Here is a 27,981-nt window from a genome sequence, read left to right as displayed (position 1 = left end):
CCATATGTGGTGCACTGGGGCTCTGTTGGGAGGAATGCTGGGATTGATTAGCAATGTCTGTTATGGCCTCTGAAGGGTAGCTTGCCCAGTATTTGCCATCTTCTGCTTTTAACATGTCCTTAGCTCCTCTGTGCTGTCTTCCTGTGTAAAATAAATTTAATTCCAAAAGGTGGCTATAAGAATAAGCTGAGAGAGAACAGGTATATTCCACTTTAAGTAAACCTAGCATGAGAAAATGCAAATTTGCAAAATGTACAAATCTGGAGCCAATTATTTCCATTACAGAAAGACTCCATGAAAGGTTCCTTTAAATAGCGAGCTCCCCTACTGCATTAAAATGATGATTCAATTTACAAAAATTCACTCTGCATGCAACTCTTCAGAACCATGTCTGTGTACTAAGCAAACCACACCTGATTTTTTTTTTAAAGCCACACCTCAGTAATGTTCAGGATAGCTGCCACCATGTATCTCTTGTCTCTTGGTAATTCCCATTCTCTTCAGAATTCCTTTTTTACTTCCTCTCCTAGAGTGTTGAGTAGACAATCTGGGTGGTGATCAACAGCTGCTGGCTCCCACCCTGACATGACTGCATTTCATTAGTGGGTAACTGATTGCTCCAAGTGTGTTTATATGTGGGTGTGGTTGTAGAAGTCCATGCACTCTGCACACTATGAACGCAGATGCAGAAACACAAAAGTCATTACGTACCTTGCTTGCAGCCTAACATACATTCATTCCTGCCCTGATCATTATAAATAGAAGGTTCCATTCACTTAGTGGATATGATCTTTTGGTAATATCTGCCCTCAGTTTCAGTTCCCCATCCTCTTTGTGTTTGCTTGTATGTTCTTTACCTTTGTATCAAAAAACTCCCCCCAAACTCAGGCCTGATTTCCATTATCCAAACATGGAACCCTCCTCTTCCTCTGTATCCTAGAAAGCCCCCAATGGTTTTCTGATTTAGAAAATTAAATATAATCTGATTCTTGTGGCAAGCTATGAAATTCCCAACTAACAGATGCTTCCATTAAATATGTAACATACCCAACATCTAACGATGTAGCATGAACTTGAATTATAGAGATTTTCAGTACCAGTCTCTTCCCAGACACTCAAACTCAGGCAATTTTCCAGAGTGTCCTAAAGGTTGTAGGAATGTCTGTTGGCATGCACGCTAGAATTCTTATTGCATTGCAAAAGTAACTTTATCCAGGGAAGGGTACCTGGATGACACTCTGTGCATGGCCACCCCATGGAGAATCATTGTCATAACTTCTCAGGCACAGAGTACAAGTATTATTTATATTTCACCTATAGTATTTTTAACACTTCAACAAAAATTTCTTCCCAGAATTATTTTTTCACAGACACATATTAATTTTTCTTCCTTCTTTTGGAAAGCAGCAGAATGAAATCACAATGGCAAACATATGGGTCCCACTCCTACACTGATCTCTTTGAGATGAAAGCTCTCAGGCTGTTGAGCTTTCAAGCATCTCCTTTCCTCCTGTCTTCCCAGACTCACTGGTTTGGGCCAAAGATCCATCATGATATTGGGCTGTAATAGCTGCATAGGTGCAGCCATAGATGGCTGCTGCCAACATCATGAGACACACGATTCCACATACAACTCCCGTAATGACAACCGTAGCCATGGCATGACGCAGGTTGGCTGGCCTGGGCTTGGGTTTGGCTTCACACTCCAAGGGAATGTGATGCCCTGAGTTGTGGTTCTCAGGAGGCTTTGTGTCTTCTCCTCCATAGGCAGAGTTAGGCTGCTGATTCTGTGAGTACCCCAGATCTAGAGAAGGAGGAGCACAGGGCTGGTACAGCTCATGAGGGATTATAAGAAGATTCTTTCCTTTCCAGGTGTCAGGTGACCCACAGATGACACCATCTGTTATTCCTCCTTCAAAAGACAAACACAAAAGATGGCATCAGACCTTTGATACAACTGAGTTCCAAAATTCTCAGCCTACAAAACCTTAGGCAGATAGAATTTATAAAGTACCTTTTTCTTCCTCAGGAGTCACAGAATTTAACTACCATGTTTTGTGATTTTAAGATTTCTAAATTGGCTAAATGGTAAAAATGCCACACATTAAATTGGAAATTGTTTATGACCAAGAATTTAATAGAACTCATTTACATGGCATAAAAGTAAGGATAAAATAATGCAAAAGCTAACAAGAAAGAGGGTTGGGGCTTATATTGAGGGTACAGTAGCCCCCTATGAACCCTAGCACACAAGAACTCTTTTATTTCAATTCTCATTGGAGATATAAGAAAGTACAAAACAACCGTCCATTGTTGCCATTTTATGCATTCATTACAAAAACCCTATGTGTAAGACCAATACTTCACTGATACTAAATGGAGAGGTCTTTTGAGTGTTTTGTGTACATATCTGAGGATTTGATAATGCTATTTGTTTAGTTGATTAGATTAAGTATAACTAACACGTTTTCTCAGGTTTCCTCAGGTCTCAAAACATTTTCTACTTTGACTCAAATGCAGTTTCCTTTCCTTATAAAGTGATTTATTTCCTCATGTGCATAGACTTCAGTTGTCCTTGGGAATTTAGGTACTCAGTACCCTTTCTAGAAAGAGACTCACATTCTTCACTCACACCATTTGATTTCAGGAAAATAAATATCTCTTACTAAATTTTCTACCATAAAAAGTCAGATTTGTATCTGACTTTACAGTTCTCTAAAGATTGTTAGCTAAATCCTCACACTCTACTGAAACAGCTATTTTATTTTTACAAATTTATATAGCTCATGAGTGAACAAACCCATACCCAATCGAAGCCTTACCCCACTCAATCCCAGCATTTCCCATTACACTTGCTGTCTCTCTACCTCTTTTTCTCCAGAAAGTCCAAGGACAGGAGAGTGGCAAGAAAGCCTTAATAAAGCTCTTGAACTGGGCAGTCCCCTGTACCCCCATGACCTGTGGCTCAGACCTGTGGCTGCCATGAACATCTTCCTTCGAACATTCAGGAAGAAACCCCCCACCCCCACCCAACAAAGTCATATTGGATATACACAGGAAGTAAATTGTGAGATTATACCAGAAAGACACATGCAAAGGTGATCGATCACTTTGGTGGTGGTACCTGCCTTTATAAAGAACTTCAGAGTTTAGGGGATGCTCTCACACCTCCATTCTGTCTTAATCTGCAGTGCAAGTGCTATAACATGACCTAGACACTCCCAGGTTGGTGGGAGTGGCAAAATTCAACCTGTGCCTTTTTGGAATTCTACTGTTCCAAGTTTCACCACCAGAATCTCTTGAGAACCATTTGGCTTCTTTTGCAATCCTTTGAGGCAAGAGAGTCCCAACTTTAGAGCAAAAAATTTAAAAAGCTTAAAAGAATTTCCTAAGCCATGGTTTTCCATGAAGCCAAAAGGTACAAGTTGGCTGTTCCAAGATGAGCCCAAGGTACCATCCAGCTGTGCTGAAATTAAAAACTCTGGCTTTCCAAGCCCTTACATTCCTCTGTATCTGGGAAGGTTTTTGCAAGGGAGAAGGCTAGAGAGACCCAAACAAAGCTGTGAGTACTATGAACATTTAATTAACCAAACCAAGGAGACTCCCACCAGAGGACAAAGGCTGCCTACCAGGGGTGAGGCAGTTCCAATAGCTGCCTTCTACCTGAAGTAGGATGATCTGCTAAATCACTTCAGGTACAGCATTGCCATTCTCCAGCCCCACATTTTTGCTTTTCAGCATTCACCTGAGATCCACAACCTTAGGGCCCACAATTTCTTTACAAAGGAAATTCACAGATTGGCTGTTGAGACATGGCAGGAATGCAGGAGCTGTAGCTGCCAAGAGCTCCAGAGACTCCTGTGTATCTGAGTCCTCACCAAAGATGCACATCTTATTCTCCACCACTGTCACAGGATCCTGACTCCAAGTCTGAGTAGAATGCGAGAGATCTACTCCCTTCTTGATTTATACAGCGGACAATGTGGGAAACTCTAGCTTGCCAAGGGCTTACTGTTCCTCATTGGACCACTAGTACCTTTTAAACCTGCAGAAAAGAAACCAGATTCGAATTTGATTGTGCGTATTATTTTGTGAAATCCTGGAAAAAGATCCTTTAAAACATGATTCCTGCAAAGTGGGGAAAGGAGTAATAATAAAATTCACTCCCAAAAATTGCCTTGGGGACTCAAGTGGGTGAAGTGTGTCAAATATTTAGAACAATTCCAAGCCTACACTAAATGTTTAATATTTAATCATAAACATGAAGATGATGTGTCTACATTTGAATAAAGAGGAAGAGTCATTAGAGTGCCTTTTTTGTAGAGGAGACATTACTGTGTAAAAACTAAAGCACATCTTTGTGCCCTAGACCTACGAGAAGACTAGAATTTCCCATTCCTTGAGGGAACTGGGGCCATAGGGTTGAGTTTTGGTCAGTGGAAGCAAAACTTTCACTTTCAGGGACCTAAATCTCTAGCATGATCTTCTGTGTACTGTGTTCTCTTTTGGTGGTGCTCTATTGCCCACTTGGAAAACTCAGTGGTATTACAAGCTAGAAGGAACTTCTATCTAGATGACTTCATAGAATGCAGACCTTCCCTCCAAAGCTCTTAGACTCTGACTTTTGCTACATGTATGACTGAGATCCAGTATCATCTGGTGTATTAAATCAGCCTGACCTAATACCTTTAATGTTCACATGGGTTTATAAAGTTATTGACTAACATCTGCTCCTTTATTTTATGTAATACATGCATAATCAGACAGACTGTCTCCAGGGTTAGCATCTATTTGGGGATTTTTTTTTTCAAGTCATTGTGTGACATCCAGATCCTGTTACCCCCAAATTGATTTCATTTTCCCCTTTATAAAAAGCTATTATCTGTGCTCTGGTAGCTCTGCCACAAGGAAATGGTGACCTGCATTATCCAATCTGAAGATCAGGATTGGTCTTAGTACTGTCAGTCTCCATCTGGTGACACTGAGTACTAGTGAAAGGCATTAATTTGCCCAAAGACCACCAGCAAGTTTGTGGCTGAGCAAGAGAACAGTATCCCATCCCACATTGCTTCTCATGTCCTGGGCCTGGGAATGATTTTTTTTAACATCAAGAAATGTTCTTTGATGAAAAGTCTTTTTCTGTGATGGTCTGGTTTATGACTAAAATTTAATCCAGAACACAATATCTGAAGCTGCTTCACCTCCAGATGCAAGTGGTTTTATTCACAACCTCCTATCAGAAAGACATTGTCACATTGTGGGGCTGCTGTTGTTGGTTAACGTCCACATCGTTGGCTAGTTAGTGAGATATTATTTGCTATTAGGTTGTTGTGAAGCTCCTTAACTTATGTTAACTCACCTGCTTCCCTGAGACTTAATGCAACTAGTCAGAATCTGTTGTTTCTCTGTTCAGATCTGCAGCTGTCATGTCTTCCAGAGCTCAAATATACAACCACCAATTCATCTCCCCAAGGAGAGTTAATAGTAACACCAATGTGCTCACAATGAACATGTGAATGCATCCCCCCACATGCTGTGTCTGATAAAGGTGTCACCATCTATCCCATATCCTTGCAAGACTAAAGAAAATGGAATTCCTCATTCCAGACCATTAGCCATTTCTATCAGTATAATATTCCAAATATTTTCCAGAGTTGATCACTTTTCACTACCCCAGTGTGAGCCATCATCAACTCATCCTTGGCTGACTAAAATGACCTTCTCCATCAACTCTAGCTCTTATCCTACAATTTTGATTTGCTTTTCTTAACAATCATCCCCACTGACCTCTTATTGTAATCAGCCCATATTGTTCCTTGGACAAAAAATTCCTCAGCAGTTTTTCATTCCATTTGGAGTAAAACCCAAACACTTGAACCTGGCTCTACACCTGCCATGTGGCTTGATCCCTGACTAGTTGGGTTGTCTGATCTCTGCACCACTCCCTCATTGTAGTCTTCTGATGCAATGTTTCTTGTTCTTTACCAAGCCAAGCTACTGTATTCATTAGGGCCTTAGACCTTGCTGTCATTTTTCTCGGTTATCCCCTGGATAAATGATTCTGCTTACCAATGTCACCTCCTACGAGAGATCTTTCCTGTTCATCCTTTCTAAAACAGAGCCGCTTATTTCATCACACTCTCTACACTTCTCTACATTTTTATTGTCTTCTTAGTTCTGCCATCAGAATGCACATATCTTTATGTATTACCTTATTTAAAAGTTATTTCTGGAACTCCAAGGCAACCTTCATTACAAGAAGGATTTTCTTGTTGATCATTCTTTTCTCAGTACCAGGAATAATACCTGGCATATCAAAGGCACTCAAAGAGATGAATAAATGAATGATGCTCAGAGAAGCACAATGTCATCACTGAAGAATATTGGGCCAAGGTCGAAAAGCCATATACTTTCTATTCTCTTCTGTGTTTCTATTGTGTGATCTTGGGCAAGTCATAAGTATATCTTGGCCTCCATTTCACAATGAAATCTGGGTTTTCACTAACGGGACAGATAGTAAATATGATAAACTTCAGGTCTCTATCACAACTATTCAAACTTTATAGTGTAAAGCAGCCACTTAGTTTTTAATGAAAGCCATGGCTGTGATCTAGTAAAACTTTGCTTCTAAAAATACTTTTTCAAAAACCTGTGGCTGGATTTGGCCTTGTGCTACAGTTTGCTAGACCATGGGTAATACCCAGAGTCCTGCATTTTTAATATTCTGGATACTCTTGTTTTTCTTTTGGCATCTTGTTAAAGAAATAGTAACTACTATCCCCAATTTTAATAACATTAGCATTTGTCACACAAAAGAGAATATCTCCAGGAAAGTTTATAGTTGTGAAATGAATAAAGGCAGACAAAGTAGGAAATGATACCCATGTCCCTGACTGAAATTTAGACTTTGGAGTTTACTTAGTGGGCAACTGAAGTTCCTTCTTCTTGAGGACATCATTCCTGGATAACTGACTTCATGTTCTGTTCCTTTAGGAAGTTATATCTCCATGCATCAGATTCATAGATATAGACAGGCTACCCACAATCATATGCCTGTATTGATAATTTTAATGGATTGTGTGTTATAAATATACAAATGGAAAAGAATGGATCCCCAACATCTGCATGGCACATTTGCCTTTTGGGCTGCACCATAAAATGACATCGATGTGAGAAAGCTTAAAACTTCCCCTTTCCTTCTGCTTGTTTTTCTTGATGCAGAGAATAAAAGAGGCTCATGCTAAGCTGGTGATACCACATGGGGTTTCTAAGGAGACAATACTGACCTTCATAGATAAATTTCTCCAGCCAGAGTTTCAGACCCAGCAAGTGGCAATTGCATTTCCAGATGTTGTCCTTGAGAAGTAACTGCTTCACTCTGGGCATGAATTCCAGGAGCTCACGATCCAAGTGCTGAAGCTGGTTTTGTTGCACTGCAAGCATGGTTAGGTTCTCCCAAGGCTTGCCCAGGGATGCAGGAAGATAACTTATGTTGTTGGATGACAAATCTAACTCCCTTAATTGGGGGAGTGCATGGAAGAGTCTGTTTTCCAGAGAAAGCAAGGAGTTCTGAGTTAAGTTTAGAACTTGCAAGTCCTGAAGACCTTTGAAAGCTTCAGGGGCCAGATTTGAAAGGGAATTGTTGGATAAATTTAGGATTATGAGTCGTGGCACTGACCTAAATGCAAGAGCTGAAAGCTGATGGATCTGGTTATTCTGTAAGTGCAGGATTAGTGTCTGAGGAGGCAGATTAGGAGGAATTTCAGCTAGACCCTGGCTGCTACAGTCCACAGAGTTTGAGGATGGGTGACAGATGCACTTCTCTGGGCAGTCACATACTCCTTGGAGCAGGAAAATCGTGCTGGAAAATAGCAGCAGCAGCAAACCTAGGACAGAATGGGATAAGGAGCCTGGTGTATGAGGAATCATCAGTATCTTATACCTTCCTGTCTCCCCCCATACACCCCTTGAATTCATAGGCAGGGCAATTCTGAGCAGGTAACACCTTCTACCACCTGCATTATTCACCTTTTTTTAAAAAAATAAGTTTTTATTGTGAAAATACTGTACAGAGGGGTTACAGTTACATGAGCAAGGTAATGAGTACATTTCTTATCAGGCATTGTTGCCTCATTATTCACCTTTTTAAGCAGAAGCAAGATGGACTGAGCACATTTGTTCCAGTTACAAAATTCTGTGCTGGCTATTGTCAGCAGCCTTGGAAAAGATACTCTGGTGCTTCAGCAATCAGATGGTGGAAAGCTTAACAATATCAGCTAAAAAGGCAAAAAAGATCTTTCGGGAACTCTTTGTAGGGTACAACTGAATTCTGTGGATTCTAACATGTAGGAGAGTGGCAGAAGATTTTTAGATATTTACATCTTTTGGTCAGGTATGCTCCAGAGAGTTCTATTAAGCATGGCTCATTACTTTCTGTAATGGTAGGAATATTCTTCTATCTGCTGTCTAATGTGGGAGTTACTAGCCATGACTAGCTACCAAGTCCCTGAAATATGACAACTACAAACAGGGGACTGAGACTTAATTTCAATTTAAATGGCCACATGCAGCTACTGGTTACTGTATTGGCTGGGGCAGGTGTTATAAACTGGTGTTATTATAGCGCCTATCCTAGCTGTATAATTGGTGTCCATGCTTTGATTATGCTCCTTTCAACTCAGGTACAGAAAAATATTAAGAATAAGATAATAACAAAGCTTAAATATAGATTTTTAATATTCTGCTAAAACATGGTTGATCGAATTGCTTCTTTTACTTATACTAACTCACACTTTGCCTGAATAGCAGCCTGTTTTCTGTTAATTTGGAATTTTTAGGCACGATTGATAGTAATTATATTTTATGCCATTATAAATGTTGTCTTCAATCAAAGGGTCTAAATATGTTAATGTTCTGCCTCTGTGCATAGGTATGAGGAGATAAGAATTATGCTGCTTATGAAATTGTTCTGTACAAACTAGTTTCATTTTCTTAAAAACTCCTGGTAAGAGGAAAGTTTTTGGTATTTTTACTTCTTTTCTGAAAGCAACTCCAATAAATACTATATCTAAAATATTTTTTAAAAGATAGTACGCTTCCACATTCCTAGAACAGTGTTCCAGCCATCCACTTGTTATCACACTCCCTTCAATGTGTTTGTGATTTAACTCAACTCTCTGATTAGTGCCTGTCACTTTTTTTCTTGACATGGGTCTCCTTTCCTCTCCACTCCTGATGTATCTCTCCATACATGCTAAGAGCAATAGTTATAGATACATCAATAAATAGTACTTACGTAGTATGTGTTCTCTTATATATGCGTATACATTTACATACATATATATATATACATACACACATTCTCAAAACTGTATAAATGTGACTATTTTTATCATTTTAGAGGTATTGAAAGTAAGACACAGAGAATCTAAATTACTGGCCTGTGTCACATAGATAGTAGAGCCAAGATTTGAATCCAGTCTGCTTCCAGAGCCATAAGTATATTTTTGTTTACATCCTAGTATAGACCAAGTAAGATTTTCTTTCTGTCTCTCTCTCCCTCTTTTTCCCTCTCTTTCTCTCCTTCTATTTCTCTGTCTATATATATATATATATATACATATATATATACACACATGCACACACATATACATACAGATTTGCATAGAGATTTTTGAAAAATCTTAAGCATAATCATCATGTCTCATTCTCAGTCTGTCTTATTAACTCAAAACTCATTTGTCTACAAGGCCACAAGAAAATTCATTTTCCCTTTTAACTACTAGACTATTGCATGGTGGGACCATGTCAAGCTGATATTTATCTTACATTTGAGCTACTTTATTTTTTTCCTCACTACACATGCAAGAGATAAGAGTATCTTGGTTCAAGCTCCTTAGCCCTGTGGGAGAGAGTTCTTGCAATCAAAAGAGGTCTCCTTGTTAAGTCTCAGAGGGGATTGAGGTATCCTAGATACTGTTAGATTACCCCTACAAAGTTGTTGTTCATGCCTTTCTTTTTTCTTGAGTTTGAATATCAAAACATGTCAAACATCTGTCAAGGACATTTTGTTAGATTGGAACAATAATTCACAAGGCCATGTAGTAATATTCAAAACACAGAATAATTTACTCATGATGAAGTTTTGGGGAAGTTGTTTATTTGGGGCCTTCAATAGGGAGAGTAGGAATGCATCTGTAGAATGCCCTGGATCTCACTCTGCCCTTGTTCCTGGATTTCTTCTAGTTCATGGGTGTCATGGGCCTATGGGACAGACATGTGTCAAGCCTTTCCAGTGAGTTGCTACTCAATTTAATTTAGCTCAAAGACAGCACAGTCCCCTCCCTCTTTCTGAAATAAGAGTACAGTCCTCATTTTTCCCCTTTCTATTAGTTTCACAAATATCTAAATGACTCCTTTCAAAGCCAAAACATCTTCCCTTTAGAAATGACCTGGCACCCCCTTCACTCTAGCTGTGGTACTCACACATCAATTAGTTGCAGTAAACCAATTTCTAAACTGGACAATGTGTCATCCGCAGAATCTTCTCTGTACTATTAATGACAAGCTTATCTGAGATTCGAGCTAGTGCTCTCTTTGATTTCTCCCCTGACCCTAAAGGAGTAGTATATGAACTCCAGCTCCAAATACCATGTTGTCTATGAAGGCCTGTGACATGCCAAGCACATATTCACATCAGGGCTACATACATTTCTCTCCAGCTCCTTCCACAGCACCCAACATGGCAAACAAAAATCTTCCCATCCAGAGATATTTTTTTTTATATATGTCTGAGCTTTTCAGAAAGACAGCTTGAAAACAGATTTCCCAGGAACACCTTTGAGGGGATTCCCTCCCTCTCTTTTGTGAGCAACTTCAATAAGGGGAGAGAGAATTCATCCCTGCTCACCTTTCATGGCTGATTTTCCACAAGCAAGCATCTTGGTTGAACACGAAGCCCACCCTTATTAAATCCGCAGATCAACAAACCGAGGACATGGCAAACTTTTCATTTTCTTTCTGTGAATCTTGCTTGTCCTTTTCTTTGATGCGGAAAACAGTTGTCGATTTCAGTAGACCACAGCCTGTCCCCTAGTCTCCATCTGGCTTGGGTCAGTTTCCATAAGATCTTTTGATTGTGTCCTGCTTCTTTCTTAGAGTGTCAGCCTCCCTGAGATCATTTCTGCCTTTCCTATTCAGACAGCAAACCACATAAAGAATGTTTGTCAGACCTTGGAGAACAGCTGTAGCATTCAAACATGACCCCGATGGCTCGGCCTTTTTGATTATTTAATCTGCTTGAAGTCCAGGGCACCAAAATAAAACGGCCTTCTTAATCCGGTCGTGCCTTCTGCATTCTGTTGACTTATTAACCGTGCTGTGTCAACCCTCACTGGGTGGGGGACGTGCAACACAGCTCCTCAGTCTGGGGGTCTAGCAACAGAGCCAACAGAGTGTGTAATATGAGGACAAATTGGCCTGCTGGAGGCTGACACGGTTTCCACAGTGCACGTCTTTGGTCATCCAGGGCTTATTCAGCCAACATCCGTGGGGATTAGCTGTGTTGACAGGGTCTTGATGCCTTGAAATCCATAGCCATGGTTTCTTTTAGTGAACATCACAACCCCCTTCTCCCTGGTGCCACAGATACTTCTCAGCTGCTTGCTTGCTCATCCCTCCCCCCTGCCGCCAGCTCCCTAGTCAAATTGACCTTTAGGTTCGTATGACTTGGAAATACTTCTCAATCTGGCTTTATTTTCTCAATGTGCAGGTTCAGACTCCTTGCCTCATTTTTCACTATAAAACAATAAACTCCCCCCTCCACACACACCCTCTCCACTGTGAGCATTGGGCACCAATGAACTGTGACTATCCTCTAAGAACTTTCCCACCAGAGACTGGAACCATTTCTTTGAATATGCAAATCCTCTGTCCTTTACTGAGATGAACTTTGAGTACCTAAAGTGGCCCTTCTGCAGCAGTTCAACATGTGCCAGACATGGCAGGTCCAGGAAGTATGACTGGGCGACTAGTCAAGTGTGGGTTTTAGATTCAATTTGCTTACACAGAGCCTCATCTCTCATATGCGGATAATGGTAGTCTATCTTTTATAAGATGGTGCCCAGGATTAAATAACGCAATACTTGCCGTGGTCCCTATTGTCTTCATGAATGTTCACAATTCCCCAGGAGAATGCTTCCAAGATGAATGAGCGTCTGGTCCTGGAAAGGCAACCATGACTGGACAGCAGGAGAGGCCCATGCCGTGTTCCTCATGCTACTCTGTTCTTTACGGGAGATCCTTTTCTCCTTTGGCCAACACCCTTCCATCTCACACAAGCCTGCCTCCTGTAAGTCTTCTTGGCCTGCTATCTTTTGTCTTACTCATTGACATCTTTGGAGCATCACAGATAAACAAGGGAAAGTTAGGTGCAGGTAGCAAAGAAGGTCAGGTGACCAAGAACCATTTAAATTGTACTAACAGCTAAAAGTCCCTTTTTGTCTTTCTATCTAGCTGTTTCAGGTACACATAATTTAATAATAGCAATCATTCTTGATATATGTCTATTATTCATTATCCAGTCATTACTACCTTGTGACATTGCAAAATCTATGAATTTAGTCCCTCTAAGAACTAGAAAGTTACACATCTACCTCTATGACTCTCTAATTCTGTCTTTCCCAATGATCAGTAAATGTTTTTGGGGAAGGGTCAGATAGTATTTCAGACACTGAGAGCCATATGGCCTCTTGTTTCAACTATTCAGCTGTGCTGATATGTAAAAACAGCCAGAGATATTGTGCATGAATGTGTATACCTGTACTATAACTTTATTTACAAGAACATGTAGAGGACTAGATCTGCCCACAGGCTACAGTTTGCAGTCCCTGCGAATCCTACCATCTAGGAAGCTGTTGCTGCTCTACTATGCTGCCTCCAACTCCCACCTCTCTCTCAGACAGATAGATCCATTCTGGTGAGAAAGCATGAGGCAAACTAAAAGGTACCATGCTTACCTATTTAGGCAGACAGGGACTCCGAGGGTTTCTTTGGGTTATAGTAAAATTAGTTTAGCTGTATTTTGCAGGACCCATCTAGGGTCTGTCTGTTTAACTCAAGAGATCTGAAAAATAAAATCCATTTATTGACAGCACAATTGAGTATGGAAGGCCAGGATACCTGCAGGGAACAGTAGGGGATCAAAGATACCTTCAGATACAGCCAGAGGATGTGGATAATAATAAGGTACTCTTTTAGCTGCCTGTACCTTAATGCTGGGTGGTCATAGGCAAATCACTGGGTCTCTGAGTCTAGCTTCCAATCAGTAGACTTCAAGGAGGACAAAGTGCTGTTTGTTCAGTGTGTCTGGTCTGGTAGAGCAACTGACCGGAAGTGATATTTCATATTAGCAGTGTGTATTCTTAGGCCTCAAAGAGTCTGAACTAGCTTCTCCCACCTAAAACATGAACTCCCCAGGAACACAAAGAGAACCCTTACAGTAGATGGTTCCTGGGAGCAGCTGCTTACTGCCCCAAGGGGCTCCTTTTAGTTCTGTTTGTTCCTGCTGACTCTAAAAGAGGCAATTAAAAGATGGGCAGAGCACACATGGACTGGGAGGCCCTGGGACACATTGAAGGACTTTGGATGCAGAGTCTGATTGATTCATTCCATCTGACCCCAGCCAAGAGAACAAAGAGAGGATGCGTGACCTGCATGCTAATGCTGGCTGTGCCTTCCTCTTCTCCTGTCAGATGAGCCAGGTCCAAGAGGTGCCAAGACGACTGTGCATGCCAAAAGCAACCCAAAGAGAGGATGCTGAATGTCTGCTCAGGGAAGTCCTCTCCCTACCAAGATTCACACAGCGAGGCACCAAGACAAGAGTACCCCAAGACTCCCAGAGGAAGTAATTTCAGGTTCACCTCAGAGAAATATTCTGCTTCTTGTCACACAATGTTTGAAATACTTCCTACCTTACAAGACATTTCTTTGCCCGTTTAAAGTAGCGTATATTGATATAGTGACCATTTTACTTTCCACTAAAAAATAAATCAACAGCCATTATTAACTCTTAAAATTGATAATGTTTTGAATCCCAACCGATAACAGCTCTGTCTTCTGGGAAGTTTTATTTCAAAAGAATAAAGTAGTATTGAATGTACTCATCTGAGAGGAGATTTATACTAAATTATTAGGCAAAACAAAACAATTATAATATATATGTATATATATATATATATATATATATATATATATTTGTGCTGCCTCCAAAAAAGTTAAAGGTGGAGAAATTAACTCTACCAATGTGTGTTGGTTTGAGGAGGGCAGTCATTGAACTCATAGAGCTGATTATTAACTTTTCCACTTGTACCTCTGCATATATTTAACTTGCTACAACCAACACATTTTATATTTGTAATTTAAAACATATGAAGGGTAAGAACTGACTTTTGTTAAGTGCAGATAGAATCACCTATCACCCACTGGATTATTGAAATAGTTTCTCCTCCAGTGGCTGAGTTTTGTGTATAATATCGATATAGCATGCCTAGAGTTCACCTCCACTCACTCTAAGAGGATTACTGCCAGGACTAGCATCTGTTTTTCTGGGCCACAGAGTCTCTGCATGCCATAAGACCTATAACAAACATGGGCTTTCCTTCCAGATTTAAGATCTGCCTCAGTAAAATCATGACAGAACACTTCCCTATTCCTGTCCGTGGGTGCCCATCCAGAGCTTGCGCCATTGTGTTCTGAAATTGGGGCAAGACAGCAGGCCCTGTGACAGCTGCAACCCTTGAGAATGGGAGGCGGCCCTGGGCATCACGGATCTATACAGCCATTTTATTTGGCTGTGGAGGAAGTTCAGTATTTGGAGCCATGTGGGAAAATGGTGAAAATATTTCCCTGGGTTTCTGGTTAGCTAAACGTACCTAGTTATAAAGTGTGCACCGACTTCGGTATTATTTTTTCCCTTTCTTCTTCCTTCCTTTTTTTTCCTCCTTCCTTCCTCTTCTCTCCCTTTTTCCTCTCTATCTCCCTCTTCATCTTTCTCTTTGTTAGGTCCACCTGGGAAAATGGTCCCTTCTCTCTGGGTAAAGCTGCATGTAGACCCCTCTCCCTGCTTTGCTTTCTATGCTGGACCAGGTGTCCATCCCTACAAGTCTCTGCCCAGCACCTGCATAACCCAGGTGACTGAGATTCTCCAGTTTTCGAAGTCACTTCCCCTTCCTCTGAGATCATATCCTGGACCTCTGGGGTCAGGTGTCCTGAGGACCATAAGAGGTTTCCAGGCTCTGAGGTCTGGTCCGCAGCTGCCGTGGCCCCTCCTCCTCCCCGCCCTCTACCTACATAAACCCCAATCTCTCCATGTGTTGTCTCCCCACAGCTGCACCTCCTGTGGGCCTGCCTTTCCTTCCTGAATGCAGTCTTCTTTTGGCCTAACCTTACACTCTCCTCTGTTTCCAGCTTCTCTTCATCCTCATCCCACCTCCTCCCCTTACTCTATGAAACAGCCAGAGAATTCAAAATACAGTTTAAAATTTCAATCACTTATTTAGGACATACAATATCCCAGATCTCGCTACAAATTTGTTTTGCTTCAAGTTTTGCTAGCTATTGTTAATAAACCCACAAATCTCAATGGCTTAACACAACAACAGCTAATTTATAGCTCTGGCAAATTCAATTTCAGGTTGGCAGGGAAATGGGCTCCAAGAAGTCATTCAGAGACTCAGGCTTCTTCTATCCAGTGCCCCGATTCCTCTTGGTTCTCAGAGTCCTCTATTATCAGTTGGCTGAGGATGTGACTAGCAGCAAAAGAGACTGGGAATTGTAATTTAACTATATTCCATGGAAGAAGAGGACACATCAGTATCAAAGATCAATAGCAGTCTCTGTTCTGCATTTTATTTGCATTATTTCACTTGAAGGGGATAAGTTTCTAACCTTCCAGTGCCGTCTTTCTTCTGCCCATTGTTTCTACAATATGCACACAGTAGGTTCATTATTTAAGTGTTGAATGAATGAGAGTATTATTCTTACTTTTGCTATAGATCACAAAAATGAGGCACAGAGAAGTTAAATCACTTCTCTCAGGTCTTCAGCATGGTTAAAGCACAGTCTGTGAATACCTATGTTCAGTACAATAGCAGAGAACCCATAGTTTTATTTACATGCCTGACGGTCATTTTCTGTAGTGCTGGGGAGTGAACTAAGTGTTCTGTGCTTGCTAGGCAAATGATTTACTGCTTGAGCCACACCTTTGATCCTTTTGCTTTTAGCTTGTTTTTCAGATAAGGTCTTGAACTTTTGCCCAGCCTTGTACAGTGATCCCCTCCCTCTGCTGATTATTACAGGTGTGCACTACCACATTCAGACCTTAAGGTCTTTATACTTATATATTTATACATACATGTATGTGTATATACACACATACGTACACAACACTTCTTTTGCCAATAAGCTGCATTTAATTATCTGCAAATTCTTACTTAGGAAATGAGGAGCCAGTCTCCTTTTGAGCCATTCATTGTAGACTCAAGGGTGCCATATGGTTTCTCTAATGAGAAGGTAGGACGAATATATGCAGTCCCTTTCCTTTTTCTTGCTCTTTTAATAAAGTGAAAATATGGGCAAAAAATGTAATTTAAAGTCCTTTTAGCAGGCTTTAAGTCATCTGATAAAATAATGAATTAGGGTGCCCAAACTAAAATCAGGGGAGTTATGGGTAAGAAATACATGCCACTGTCTTCCATGGTTTCCCTTATTTGCAATATCTAGTATATGTATGAGTCAAGTGGAAAAGGTCAGATAATGTGATGTTAGGAAAATGAACCCTTAGATATATATTTGTTTTTTTTCTTTCATGCATTTGTTTCTAATGCATTTATAAGATTATCTCTTTGTTGCTTTGTATGTCCCTCCCCCACAGTATAACCCCTGCTTTCACTATATTTGATGTCAGTATAACTTGTGGAGGAGATGGGGAAAAACAAGTCGTTAAAGGACACAAGTGGACCTGTTGCAACAATGAGAAGTACAAGTTGTCATGTCGAAAACGAGCTTTACAATGTTGGGGTGGGGGGAGGATTGGATGGGGGGGGAAGGGTGAGGCTGGGAAGGGATGTGAAGGGCAAAAAAGGAGGAGGTTGCAATGCTTGAAAAAAAAAAAAAAAAAAAGCTAAGGAGGGCAGTGGTCAAGATATGTTCAATTGCTTTTTTTAAAAAATAGGTTTTTTATTGTGAAAATACTGTACAGAGGGGTTACAATTACATGAACAAGGTAATGAGTACATTTCTTATCAAGCATTGTTGCCTCCTCCTTTGTTTTTCCCCTACCATCCCTTCTCTCCCATCTCCACAACTACACCCCCCTCCCCACCGCCTAAATTGTTAAGTTCGTTTTTCGACATAATGTCTTGTATGTCTCATTGTTGCAATGGGTCCACCTGTATCCCTATTTAAACAATTTGTTTTTTTCTCTTCTCCTCCCCAAATTATACCAACATCATACAGTGAAAACAGGTGTTATACCATGGGGAAGGGACATACAAAGCAATAAAAAAAATCATCTTATAAATATGTTAGAAACAATAATAAGAAAGAAAAACCATTTGAGTCCTTATCTTGGGGTTCATTTTGCCTAACATCAACTTACCTGACCATTTCTGCTTGTCTCAGACATATACTAGTTATTGCAAATAAGGGAAACCATGGGACCTATGCTTCTTTGGGCCTGGCTAATGGATTTTTAGGGTGCTAAGTGCACTAATTTATTAGATTGATTGATGCTGATCTTCCTATCCCCTTGAACCTGTTTCTCATGGAAAGTCTACATGCCATATTTGAATGAGATGGACTTCTCTAACCCTATCCAATTCTTAAGGGAACCAGTTCTCAGGAAGTCCTGCTAAGGAACTTCCAAAAGCAGCAGAGGCCAAACCAGACTAATGTTTTGTTGGTGGGGGAGGGGTGAGAAAACAAGACTTTTCCTCCACTGTCTCCAACCACAGCCTCCCAGCACTTTTCTCCTGTACACAAGATGTCTGTGGAAGTAAAGATGCAGTTCAGATAAGTATGATTAAAGGTAATTAGTGAGCTCATGTGGCTGGTGCAGTAAGCATAGGCAGATGCTGTGGGCATAAAGTTAATGAAAGAAACAAAAGGTTTAAGAAACATGGCAGCTTAGAAAGCCTGGCCAGGGCCTCAAATTGACACATTGTTTTACTTAGATCTTCTGATTGGCTACTTTTGTCCCTGCCCCAAGCATATAAATTGGAATCAAATTTGTGTTCATATTTGATTGTTTACTCATGTTACACATGCGTGCTTTATGTTTTTCTTGGTGAATTTTTATTGGCCTTTGTACTTTTATTACAATATGATAGTCCCATTTCTGTAATAGATTATAATATATGTTTCACATTTGTAAGTTATAGCTTAGTGTATGTACATTGTGATATAATAATAAAACTGTGACTTCTTTCTTTTTAAAATTTACCATCTCTTACCTTTTAGATAGTTGAAAATGTTCTAGAAAAAAACAGTTGTCCCAAAGAGGACTCTACCTTGCAACCTAACAATTATACATCTTGAGCTTCTGCTTTTTCAGTTTAAGCTCTATTACAACTACATTTCAGAACAGTATCTCTGTTAAATCCATGGAACCCTGAATGAAATCATCTAGACTCTAAGGCTTACAACATTTGCTGCCTGTGTGACAGTGAATGAGTTATCTAACCTCTCTGGTCTTTAATCTCATCATCTGGACCCAATTTACAGGTTAAATTATTATTTAAAGAATCCGAATACCTTTGCCTTAGCTAGAGTCTTCTCTATTGTGTCAATATGGCATATTAAGTAAACATTTACTTGCATGAATGTTCTTGGAATAAGAGCAAAGGAAATTTTGCCTGTAGACAGACCTCACTGTGTGAAGTGTGATTGCCTAGAAGCAGTTGCACTCTCCCTAGTTTGTGCTCTACAAAGTTCTGCCTGTCATCAAAGAAGCTCTACAAACAAAGAAGAACTGACTGTTGGTGTCAGGCAAATACTACTGTGCTTTGAGACCTTTGTAGGCAAATAAAAGCCCTGCTTCTATCCAGGTTGAGGAAGGTCAGCTTCCCATTCTCATGCATTCACCAGCAAAGTTCTTGTCCTTCCTTTAATTCTAGAATTCCACACTGGGCCACCTACTGTAAGCCCCTGCTGTTATTTGTTAAGGTTTCTCTGCTGATCTTGATCTCTCCCAGTCTGGTCCTTGGTTGGTAGGAGGCCCTCTTCCCCATCCCCCATATAATTAAAGAGAACATGCAGTGATCTCCCCAGGGCTGTTTAGCTTTCATCATGAAGCATGACTATCAGAGCTTGGAGGTTGATAGGAGTGGAAACATTTGTGTTCAACAAGCAAGCAGGCTCCTTCATGTGTTGTCAACATTTCATTTGTGATTCTAATGAGGTCTCCAAGGAGAAAATAAACTCATGGATGCCCTCCCCACTACAGCTGATGTTTATAAATTTCTGTCCGTGGCCTCTAGTTGCTCCTACCAGCAAGGCCTTGGAATAGAGTTTGTGTCCTGTTGTGTTGTGTGTGTGTGTGTGTGTGTGTGTGTGTGTGTTGAAGAGCTGAGATATTATTAAGTCAACTAAGACATTCCTGAGCATGAGCAATGTGGATATTTTCTAGAAGCTGATCTCTCTACTTACCTGTGCTTTAAATGTGTCTAGAAGGTGCAAGCGTCCTCATATGGAAATCAGATGGAATCTCATTGTGGCTTTCCATATTGTATATTATTTCTTTGTTGAAGGAGCATTTCCTGAGTGTTTCTGACATGCTATATTAACAGTCCAGATTATCTCTACAATATAGAAATAATACATTCATTGTAGAACCATAAATATATGAAAAATCACAGCCATAAAATGTACCAAGAAGAGAGATCCATGGTACTGGAAGAATACATAATCAGGAAACCTGAGATAAGAACTTAGAGTAGGTATCCCTTAGATGTAATACTCAAGCTGAACTCTGAAGAAAGAGCTAGATTTGACTGCAGGGAGGGGGAAGGGCAATGTCATGCTATGCATTTGATAGGCTTCCAAAAAAAACTGGAAGTGGACTTGTGGCACAGGTGGTAGAGTGCTAGCCTTGACATAAAAAGCTCAAGGACAGTGCCCAGGCCTTGAGTTAAAATCCCAAGACTGGTAGAGAAAAGAAAGAAAGGAAAGAAAATATTTGAAAAAAGAGAAAGAGGGAGCAAGTTTTGTCTCTCAAGACTTCACAAGAATGTTGCCAGTACTTTGAGAGGTACACATGACTTTGATCCCACACAACTAGAGGGATGCTGTTGTCTGGCTCATTTGTGGAGGAGGGAGAGAAGATTTGCCTTACAGAGCCTCAGTACATATTTATCAGACCTGAGTTTTCCATAGTGTCTGTGTACTTTGACATCTGAACAGAGTAACTGTCCTCCTTGGTACACTAGTGCTTGTGTTTAGTGTGGGTCAAAGAACAGCCAGCCCTGATTGCAGGGACTTTGCCAGTGGAGCAAAACGTTCCCTTCCATGAAGCCTGCATATGCAAGTGTGGATGTGATGCGCCGCAGAAGCAACCACTGAAGTGTGTTGAGGCTTCGCTCAGCATTCCTATGGGGCCAAACAGCGCCTCAGAATTCTTTCCATTCTAGCACTTAAGACAGACAGCATTAGATATCCCAATGTATCATGCTAACATGGTCTTAGTGCTCATTCCTGAACTCTACCCTTACAACTTGCAAACTTGGCTAACCTAAATACCCTTACAATCTGTAATCCAGAGGCAAGAATCATGTAGTGGGGCTTAGGAAGCAGCTAGCTGAACTTGCTCTTCCTTCCACTTCCACATCCAGTGTATGCCCAGTGCCTTCACCTTTTATCCTCATGACTATGGTGATTTTTATAGTGATAAAAATAGTTCAAGTAGCTATTTTTAAATGATTTTCAAATGAGAAACAAAGTTTTAGGGCCTGTGGAAAAAAAAGAAGTTAAATTGTGGTCCATGCATTCATACAGGAAATCTAGGACTTGCACTAGAAACATGATTCCAGAAAAGTCTGGGTATAGCCTCTCCGGCAGTCTATGTTTTTGAATTTGGACATATAAATAATTGTTATTGCCAGGGATTTTCTACAGTGGCAGGTCAGCCATGGGCTTCCTGTGTGTCATGTCAGGCCAGAAATGATTTGGCTGAAGCAGAGGAGGACAATCCCAGAAAGTAGCAGGGAACTGACACCAACAGGAACATGAGAGCCAGCTTCCCACTTGAGATGGTGGAAAACAGATTATCCTTTCTTTCCTTCTTTCTCTGTCTAGAAACTTACTTTGCTCTCACTGACCACCATTAGTCCCTGAATCACCAGGGTTGATAGTATCTCAGGCTCATAGAACACTCAGAAGGTTCAGACACAGGAGTTCTACCTGGAAGTCATCAGCTTACTCCTCTGCAATGCTTGGAAGTAGCTATTACCATCTATGTTCTACAAAAACAAAAACAGAAGCAGACAGTGAGATTGGCTGCCTTGCCCATGATCAGAGACTTGTGTGTGGTAGAGTCTGGAATTTGAACCCACATCTGCCTGACTTCAAAGCCTTTGAAGTACTATATTCTTTTATCTCAGCTTACTCTTCCCAGTCCCTTTTGCATCTGGGGGAAAACAAAAGAAGACTCTCACAGAGGAAGCCGAATTGGTGGAAATCACCCACCTAAAGATAACCCCCTTCCTCCATGAGACCTTCACAATGCTTGTGGGGGTGATCACCACCACCACAGGGAGAAGGGGAGAAGTACTGTCCACATCCTGTAGCCACAAGCTGGGAGAGCATCCTAGAATAGGTGAGGAAAGCAAGGCAACTTGGTGCACAGAATGAACATTGATCTGATCCATCCTCCATCATGGTGCCATCAGCCAGATAGATATCCAGCATACTTGCCACGGCCATCTCTGTAGGTTACCCTCTCTTCATCGGTGGGAAAAGAGGAGAGAATCCCTTTGATTTGTAGAGGCATGGTAAGAGAAGCAAGGCATCCACTGGCCCTACCACCCCAGATGATTGATTGCACAACTTCAAGAATCAAGTCCCTTGCCATGTTTGCTTTAGAGCATCCAGACTCTTCTGCAAGATGGTGAAGTGGCTAAACCTTTCACATGAAGAAATTCTAGGTGCACAGAGAAGAGTGCTGGGCTCTAGTCCAGTAGATAACCTTCAGAAAGAGCAACAGGTGATGGGGGTGACAGGGCTGACCCCACAGTCATTGCATAGAACAAGGATATCTAGAGTTAGGAAGGTACAAACCAGGTAGGTTCCCAGGATCCATCCACCACCCTGCATCCCAGGAAAGCGGTTGCCTGGAAACAGGTTAGCTAAGATTTGGAACATGCACATATTAAAAAAAAGATATAAGCCAGGTAGCCCTGGGAGACTGGAACTGTTTTCTATTTACCTTCTTTCAGAAAAGGTTTTGACTCAAGTAACTCTGAATAGGGAGCATATATATCTTTTAAAAATATGTTCCACTTCCCTGTAGTATAGTATACTTTGATGTATTAAAATACAGCTCACTCCACTCAAATTACTGCCTCAGTGCCTAATGCTGTAAAAATTAAACCATTCCTCAATGATATTTTATTAAGCTCCACCAGTATTTCAAATACAGACATCTCACAGAACCTCAGGCCATATGTTTTATAGGCTGTCAGGGTGAACTCTGACATCAGTCTGCAAACCACCTCCCCCCACATCTTTACATACACACACACACACACACACACACACACACACACACACACACACACATAATCTATGTATATATTACAGCATTCAAAATCTTACTTCAGGCTGCTCCCAAACTGTCCATTACTGGAAATAATGTCTTTGGTTGTAATGCCTAAAAACCTTAAACAAACAAAATATTCTTTTATGTTTCCCTGGACATCACCGTTGATTTTTTTCCTTAATATTATTGATTTTTTTATGTTTTAAGAGAAGGATTATTATTGATGGGTTTTTTTTTGATAGAAGAGGTTTTCTTTCAGTTGAATTTTTCTGAAGCCATATGGGCATACGTTCATGTAGTATGAGTTCACCTCTAGCAGAAGCCAAAAGGTATCTGTGTGTTTGCATTTTAGAAATAAATGGATACAGCCATAAATGCCGATCCTCTTAACAAGACTAACTTTGTCATTTAATAAGGCAGATTATTCTACAGATTTAAAACCAGTTAACACGTTTAAAACTTGATAAGACAAGGCGGTCCTCGTATGTTTCCTGTTCTTCACTGATTAAAGCAAATCGAACACTGGACTCGGGGAGGTTTTCCATGGTACGAGTAATGCTGTGAATGTTTCTCCTGGTAATGCAATTAGGAAATATTGGCCCCAGTTAATGTAACTTAAACAAAACATGTTGTCCTCGTCAAACTTGTTCAAGTTGTTAAACAGGCAAAGCCTTGTCCAAAAAGTTAAAAAACAGGGGCATATAGTGTTTCCATGGAAACTCTGTTAAAATACTGATTTGTGGATATGATCATAATCAGCCCCATAATCTAATATGACTGAATTAAATGAAAAAGAATCTCAGTTATGAAGTAAGCCCCCTGTGTAAGAGTATTCTTACACATGCAGAAAACATATGGATCCTGGCAGACAGTATTTTCAAACTACTTATTGGCGTAGGCATGGAGCTTTGAGACTACAGTTTTGTCTGTCTTTGCTCCCCCCATCATTCATTGTTCTTCATTTTTATAATGCTGGAATTATGTGGGTGAGCAGAAAATAAAATATTGATGACATTTAGGTTTTTCAATATCTAGCATTGCTCCCCACATAACACCCCATGTTTCCACTGTGTTCTGTGACAAGAAAAGATAACCTATAATATTTAATGGTTTGTAGTACTTGGATTGTTTTACTAAGGTAATCATTTCTTCCTGCTAATGGGAAGGATAGAATTCTAACCATGAGTTTTCACATGAATGCTTTTGATCTTTAGAGGAAAAGGACAAAAAGTTAAAAGCCAGGATGATTGTCTCTCAGACCTGGGGCAGAAACTTCCAAAATGGATGTCTGTGGCCTCCCTCATCCCTACCACACAGTTCTGTAATTTACCTTGCATATATTGGGTTGTAATAAAGGTTGGAACTGCTTACCATAGGAGAAACTTCAACATGGTGAAATGGAAAGAGAGATATCTTTCAGCATACCTACCTGATTTACCTGGAAGTTGTACAAACGATCCATGATCACAGGCAGTATTCACAGGATCCGTTTCCTTTTAGAAAAATGTGTATTTATTATCTTAGTTACTCAGGAAGCTAAGATCTAATGATCTTGGTTCAGAGCCAGCCTGGGAAAGAAAGTCTATGAGACATTTATCTCCAATTAACCTCCAAAAACCTGGAATTGGAGCCATGGCTCAAGTGGTAGAGTGCCAGCCTTGAGTTAAAAAGCTAAAGGTCAGTGCACAGGTCTTGAGTTCAAGCCCCAATACCAGTACACATTAAAAAAATGTATCTTCAATCAGGTAAAAACTCCAACAAGCTGTACCAAGTGATTATTCATAAGAACCAAGGAATCATTTATACTTTATTTCCAACAGCCTGAGTGTCTATGGAATGACAACAAATCTGCACAGGTGTATTAGTACTTTTTAAAATTTTTTTCTTTTATTGTAAAGATACTGTACAGAGGGGTTACAGTTACCTGAGTAAGGTAACTGTACTCATTAGTACATTTCTTGTGAAACATGGTTTACCTCTCCTTTGTTTTTCTCCTACTATCCCTTCCCTCCCCCAACTCCCCCACTCCTCCCCTCCACCCCCAAGTTGTAAAGTTCATTGTCCCAGGGCCTCAGGCATGCAAGGCAAGCGCTCTACCACTGAGCCACCTTCCCAGCCCACTCTGTTGTGGTTTTCTCTCCAGCTGCACTGTACATACTTTGTACACAATTATTTTTCTTTGCTAAGGGGGGGAGGGCATATAAGGACATTGCATCTGTCCTCCTTTTCACACAGTTTAATTCAAAGGGAATTTAAGAAGTTCAGGGGTTAGAAGAGTGATGGATTTTTTTCAGCTATAATCATAGATGTAGAGTGAACATATGTCAAACAAAAAAAAGAGACTTTGGCTTATGAATGATTCTTCCACTGATTTGCTCTCTCTCTCTCCTCTTTCACGTGTGCTTGCTCTCTCTCTCTCTCTCTCTCTCTCTCTCTTTCTCTCTCTCTCTCTCTGTCCTAGGGTTAGAAATAATGACCTAGTGCTTTCAGGTAGGTGCTCAGCCATTTATGCCACAAACTCAGCCCTTTTTGCTTAATTAATTTTCATATACAAGCTCACACTTTCTTCCTGAGCCAGCCCTGAACCACCATGTTTCCACTTCACCTCCAGTGAGCTAGAATCATGGACATGAACAATCTTGCCTGGCTTGTTCTTTAAGATAAAAATCTCTCTTTTTTCCAGACTAACTTCAAACCACCATTCTCTCTTTTCTGCCTCCAGGCATTTCTGATTACAGGCATGCTTTACAACACTCTTTTTTTTTTCTTTTTCATGACTAGCCAAATTGAGGGAAGTTCAATTTTTTAATTTACAAAAAAGTTTTTAAGTATTCTTTTCTTAATATTAGTATAGTATGTCCTCTTACCACCACTCCAGAAAGAATCATTGAGATGGAATTGAATATCTTTAAACGGGCAGACTATGAAGACTTAAAGAGAAAAATGTAAGTCAATAATTGTTTTGTGGTCTAGAAGTTTACTGTTAGATCTAAAACAATCAAACATTCCTTTCAAAATACTGGGCCAAGCAGGTGCATTAAGAAAGGACTGAAAGAGGAGAAGATGAAGAATATAGCTCCTAATGGCATGTGTTGTACTTACGGTTGGTGAAATGGGAATCTTGTCAGCGAAGTGTAAGCACTGTTCTCCCAAGTACTTTCCTCACTGCAGGACAACTTAGGCCCTTGGACATACTTTCTATTTCATAGTATCACTTCATTGCATTATTATGGAAAGGAAATTCGTTGTCTTCAACTCATTCTTTCCTATTTTTTTTCTGTGTTTTTACGTTTTACTTTTTCTACCACAATGGTTCATCCAAATTGTCTTCCATGAGTACATACTGTAAGAATTAAGGGATTAAGAACTCCTTTTAAACCTGTTTTTAACAGTCATTCTTAACTAACTAGCTAGGTAACTTCAAGAGCATAAGAAGCGGATGGTTGGAGAGTTATCAGCCAAATGCACTAGTGTTGTTCTTAATGGTGACAGGCTGAGTGCATTCTGCCCACATCACCCTCACCATTCTGTGAAAATGTCACAGACTAAAAGGTTACTAAAGAAACACAATATAAAGTTACAAATACTTTTTTTTCTAAAACTCAAGTATAATTTCATAGAATTAGTATCAAAAGGCTAACTTAACATAAATTATTGAAATGAAACTATTTCTAAAAGAAAAGTCTAAGTAGGTTATGTACCTGAAGTGGTGTATACTTTTATCTTTCTGGGGAAAGGGTACAAAAAGTGATCCTGCTAGCAGTTAGTTATGGGACATGATTTATTCTGAGGCCACTGACCAAAGAAGGACTAGAGTCAAAGCGTGAAAGTCAGACAGTGCCCTGCCGAGCTGACTATGGAGGGAAAGAAATTGTAGGACAAGCCAGGCAGCGGTGGCTCTCACCTGCCATCCCAGTTACTCAGAAGGTGAGATCTAGAGGATCACAGTTTAAATCCCGCCCAGACAGAGAAGCCTGCAAGTGTTCACCTGTAATTCACCAGCTTAAAGCCAGACTGGGAGAGTGGCTCAAGTGGTAGAGGGCCAATCATGAGGTAAGGGAGAGTGTGAATTGAAATCCGGGCACTACAAGACAGACATAAAATCTTTGTGTGGTGTCACTATTTCTTCATGACTATCTCCAACCTTCAGTTTCTGCGTGTGGTCCCACGGCGTCTGAATTTTGGAAGATTGGCAATCACATTTCAAGCCCATAGAGGGACTAAAAACTGACTAAACAAAGCACAGAGACACTAGCTGCATGCTCTGTGAAATTCAACAATAAAAAATGAAAAGGGTCCATAAACTCACTGAAAGTTAGAGTTGATGGTGGGATGCATGTTGTTGCTTTCTAAGTTGAAAAAAAAAGTAAAGGTACAATTTAACTTGCCTGAGATAATACATATAACTTGCCCCAAATGTTCTGAGTTCTGACTTAGAGTTCCTTTCTGGGTCTGCTTACCACTACTTGGCTGGATATTATTTTCATAGACAAGCTCAAAGCCATACTGCTAATACTGTGGGACTTCCACCCATCAAAACCTCCTAATGCAGCTCTGATATCACACTAAATAGATCGAGAAATCAGAACAAAAACAAAAACAAAAACCAGCTCATTTCTCTTCAAGCAAAATGGCAAAAGGGTATACTTAGGGTGAAAATAGTTCTTTGTTAATTAACCTGTTATATGAAATATTTAGATTCTCAAAGTTCCCGGAGAATGAAATATAGAGAAGCACTGCTCAGCCCTCAAGATAAACCATCAAAATATTTTAGTGAAAATCCTTTTGTCTTATTCAATGCAGTCTGCAGTACACAGGGTAATGTGCTCCTTACAACACTTCTGTTGTGACACAGTGGAAAAATGGCTTCTTTCTGAGAACATTTTCTGCCTTTGGAATGTTTGAAGAGTCTCAGGGTCAAAGGAAATCAACTATTGTTTACTGCCTGAGTTTATCCCCATTGTGGTTAAACATAATAAACTCTTCTTAGCATTTCTTTGCATAGAAAGCAAAGCTAAAACATTGTGCTAATCTTAGAGAGAACTTTGTTGATTATAGAACTGGTTAGTGTTGTTATATTAAAACATGTTCAACACAGTGGGTCCAAGTAATTTAACCTTGTCTCACGGTATTCCTTTCAATGAACTCTGAAGCTCCAGTTATTTCTTTTC

At 40.2% G+C, this 27,981-nt stretch overlaps 2 protein-coding genes across 2 annotated transcripts in view; one reads left to right on the top strand and one right to left on the bottom strand.

The window, feature by feature from the left end:
• The window catches only part of Cacna2d3 (calcium channel, voltage-dependent, alpha 2/delta subunit 3), a 935,068-nt gene that overhangs the window by 778,745 nt on the left and 128,342 nt on the right, over positions 1-27,981 (top strand). The gene's annotated exons all lie outside the window — the stretch shown is intronic.
• On the bottom strand, positions 1,403-24,272 carry Lrtm1 (leucine-rich repeats and transmembrane domains 1). The gene is made up of 6 exons (XM_013030715.1): positions 24,240-24,272; positions 15,448-15,501; positions 13,498-13,570; positions 7,679-7,886; positions 7,287-7,543; positions 1,403-1,912 (listed from the first exon to the last, which is right to left on the bottom strand). Exons 1-6 carry the CDS (start codon positions 24,270-24,272, stop codon positions 1,476-1,478), a joined length of 1,062 nt encoding a protein of 353 aa, XP_012886169.1. The 3' UTR covers positions 1,403-1,475.

Source organism: Dipodomys ordii, unplaced genomic scaffold (assembly GCF_000151885.1).
Source record: "Dipodomys ordii isolate 6190 unplaced genomic scaffold, Dord_2.0 Scaffold132, whole genome shotgun sequence".
NCBI lineage: Eukaryota > Metazoa > Chordata > Mammalia > Rodentia > Heteromyidae > Dipodomys > Dipodomys ordii.
The sequence above is the reverse complement of the archived record's forward strand: the minus strand, read 5'-3'. Positions and strand labels throughout refer to the sequence as shown.